Source organism: Eumetopias jubatus, unplaced genomic scaffold, assembly GCF_037043125.1.
Source record: "Eumetopias jubatus isolate StellerSeaLion01/CBP00866 unplaced genomic scaffold, mEumJub1_p1.0 scaffold_7, whole genome shotgun sequence".
Classification (NCBI taxonomy): Eukaryota; Metazoa; Chordata; class Mammalia; order Carnivora; family Otariidae; genus Eumetopias; species Eumetopias jubatus.
The window spans coordinates 35,934,476-35,937,731 of NW_028274813.1; the positions used below are offsets into that span (position 1 = coordinate 35,934,476).

Genomic DNA, 3,256 nt, shown 5'->3' on the forward strand with positions numbered 1-3,256 from the left:
CTGAGTTAGGTACTAATATCTTAAAGACCAACATGGGTAAAACTGTGAGAAGAGAAAACTGAAAACTCTAAGACTGTGATTTTGAGATCAATTTCAGCTTTACTTTAAATCTGTACTTATGCATGTTTGCAAAAAAAGTGCCTGTCCTTAACATTACTGCAATGTTCATTTTAGTCTTAAAGTAGTACATAAAAATAAACAATTCAAGCTTCTATATATTTTATTGTCACCAGGCTTCCACAGAACTTGTGTGCAAACTTCAGGTTTCCCATCTCAAACAAACCTCCATGCACAAACTAAGCTACTCAAAAATAGTCAAGTCAGCAAACACCCAAAACGCATTAAAGAGAAACCTCAAATAATGGTTTTAAAAATCAAACTTTAGAACTAACCTTTTATAATTGAACTAAGTTGTTGCACCCTTCCTTTCCTATGCATACACCCAGGGAAAGACTTTCAACAACAGATCTCATACTTGGCACAAAGGCATTTCAAAGAAACACAAACAAAAGAAAATGAGAGAGAGAGAGAGAGAGAGAAAGAAAGAGAGAGAGAGAGAGAGAAAGGAAAAGAGGTTTACGCTGACTCGAGTGCAAGCTTAGTCCACTTCCTCGATGGTCGGTCCCCCGGAGGCTCCAGAACCGCCGCCGCCGCCGCCAGGGCCGCCTTGGTAAAGTTTGCTGATGATGGGGTTGCACACTCTTTCGAGCTCTTTCTGCTTGTGTTCATACTCATCTTTCTCTGCCATTTGGTTTCGGTCGAGCCAGTTGATCACCTCCTGACACTTGTCGAGGATCTTGTTTTTGTCCTGCTCGCTAATCTTGCCCCTCAGTTTCTCGTCTTCCACCGTCTGCTTTATGTTGTAGGTATAGGACTCCACCGCGTTTTTGGCGGCGACCCGGTCGCGATTGGCCTCATCTTCCGACTTGTACCGCTCTGCCTCCTGCACCATCCGGTCAATGTCGTCCTTGCTCAGACGACCCTTGTCGTTGGTAATGGTGATTTTGTTTTCTTTACCGGTGCTCTTGTCGGCGGCGGTGACGTTGAGGATGCCATTGGCGTCGATGTCGAAGGTGACCTCGATCTGGGGGACTCCGCGGGGCGCCGGGGGAATCCCGGTCAGGTCGAACTTGCCCAGCAGGTTATTGTCCTTGGTCATGGCCCGTTCGCCCTCGTACACCTGCACGAGCACGCTGCTCTGGTTGTCTGAGTAGGTGGTGAAGGTCTGCGTCTGCTTGGTAGGGATCGTGGTATTCCTCTTGATGAGTGGGGTCATGACGCCGCCAGCCGTCTCAATGCCCAGAGACAACGGTGTCACGTCGAGCAGCAGCAGGTCCTGCACGTTCTCTGACTTGTCTCCGATGAGGATGGCCGCCTGCACCGCGGCTCCGTAGGCCACCGCCTCGTCGGGGTTGATGCTCTTGTTCAGCTCCTTGCCGTTGAAGAAATCCTGCAACAGCTTCTGGATCTTGGGGATGCGGGTGGAGCCGCCCACCAGCACGATCTCCTGGATCTGGCCCTTGTCCAGCTTGGCGTCACGCAGCGCCTTCTCCACCGGCTCCAGGGTTCCGCGGAACAGGTCAGCGTTAAGCTCCTCGAAGCGGGCGCGGGTGATGGACGTGTAGAAGTCTACGCCCTCGTACAGCGAGTCGATCTCGATGCTCGCCTGCGTAGACGAGCTCAAGGTGCGCTTGGCTCGCTCGCAGGCGGTGCGCAGTCGCCGCACTGCGCGCTTGTTGGGCCCAATGTCCTTCTTGTGCTTGCGCTTGAACTCCTCCGCCAAGTGGCTCACCATGCGGTTGTCGAAGTCCTCGCCGCCCAGGTGGGTGTCTCCGGCCGTGGACTTCACCTCGAAGATGCCGTCCTCGATGGTCAGGATGGACACGTCGAAGGTGCCGCCGCCCAGGTCAAAGATGAGCACATTCTTCTCGCCGCCGGCGCAGCCCTTCTTGTCCAGGCCGTAGGCAATGGCCGCCGCGGTGGGCTCGTTGATGATGCGCAGCACGTTGAGGCCCGTGATGGTGCCCGCGTCCTTGGTGGCCTGGCGCTGCGAGTCATTGAAATAGGCCGGGACAGTGATGACCGCGCTCTGCACCTTGCCCCCCAGGTAGGCTTCGGCGATCTCCTTCATCTTAGTGAGGACCATGGAAGAGATCTCCTCTGGGAAGAAGGTCTTGATCTCTCCCTTGTACTCCACCTGCACCTTGGGCTTCCCTCCCTCGCTCACCACCCGGAACGGCCAGTGTTTCATGTCGGACTGCACTGTGGCGTCCTCGAATTTTCGTCCGATCAGCCTCTTGGCATCGAAGATGGTGTTGGTGGGGTTCATGGCCACTTGGTTCTTGGCGGCGTCGCCGATGAGGCGCTCGGTGTCGGTGAAAGCCACGTAGCTGGGGGTGGTGCGGTTGCCCTGGTCGTTGGCGATGATCTCCACCTTGCCATGTTGGAAGACCCCCACACACGAGTAGGTGGTGCCCAGGTCGATGCCGATAGCCGGGCCGCGGGCAGACATCCTGACTTAAAGATAAGGCAAGCGACGTTAGGCGGTAACACCTAGGACCAAAATCTGCGGCGTCAACTAACGGTTGCCTCGCACCAGACACCGCGAGCGCAAACAGGATCTCCCGCTCCCCCTACTCGGCTCCCGGCTCTTATAGCCGCCTCCCTGCCGCCTTCTGGAAACTCCCGGAGCCAATCCGCTCCCGGGACCGCCCGCCACAGGCTTGCCTGGGTCGGAGTGACCCGCCCGTAGCCCAACAGATTTCTAGTTGGGTGACGGGCGGAACCCCGGCCAGTGCTCAGACGCGAGGGGCGGCCGTTATGCAAATGAGGGTCCCCCCAAGTCTTCCCGGCTGCCTCCGACAGCCCAGCCTCGCGCTCAGCTAGCAGCTCAAGGGCGTTAGGCTCGCGCTCCTCCCGCCAGGTGTAAACGCTTTAGCTGGATCTTTGCTTTTCATAAGGCGGGATTCGGCAACGTCCCCTGGATTGGCAGGACACGCAACCAATGAGCAGCGCGGACTCCCAAGTGGGTGGGGAAGGGAAGGCTGGGGCGTGGTGCAGGGAGGAGACGCGGAAGGGGAGCTCGGAGAAGGGAACCACCTGAGGGGTTCGCTCAGTTCCTAAGACCTTAAATGCAGTTCAAAGCCGAGTGTCCCAACTAACCTAGCACGCAGGGGCGGGCCGGTTACTTCAGAGTTGGCTGCGCCGAGGAAATAGGGCCAGAGCCAGCTTTTTTTCTTCTGTCCGCACCCTTCAA

General features: G+C 56.1%; 1 protein-coding gene across 1 annotated transcript; it reads right to left on the reverse strand.

Annotated features, from left to right (window-relative positions):
• Positions 1-202: 202 nt before the first annotated feature.
• Positions 203-2,918, reverse strand: HSPA2 (heat shock protein family A (Hsp70) member 2). Its single transcript, XM_028102196.2, has one exon. It carries the CDS (start codon positions 2,510-2,512, stop codon positions 599-601), a length of 1,914 nt encoding a protein of 637 aa, XP_027957997.1. The 5' UTR covers positions 2,513-2,918; the 3' UTR covers positions 203-598.
• Between the last annotated feature and the right edge of the window lie 338 nt (positions 2,919-3,256).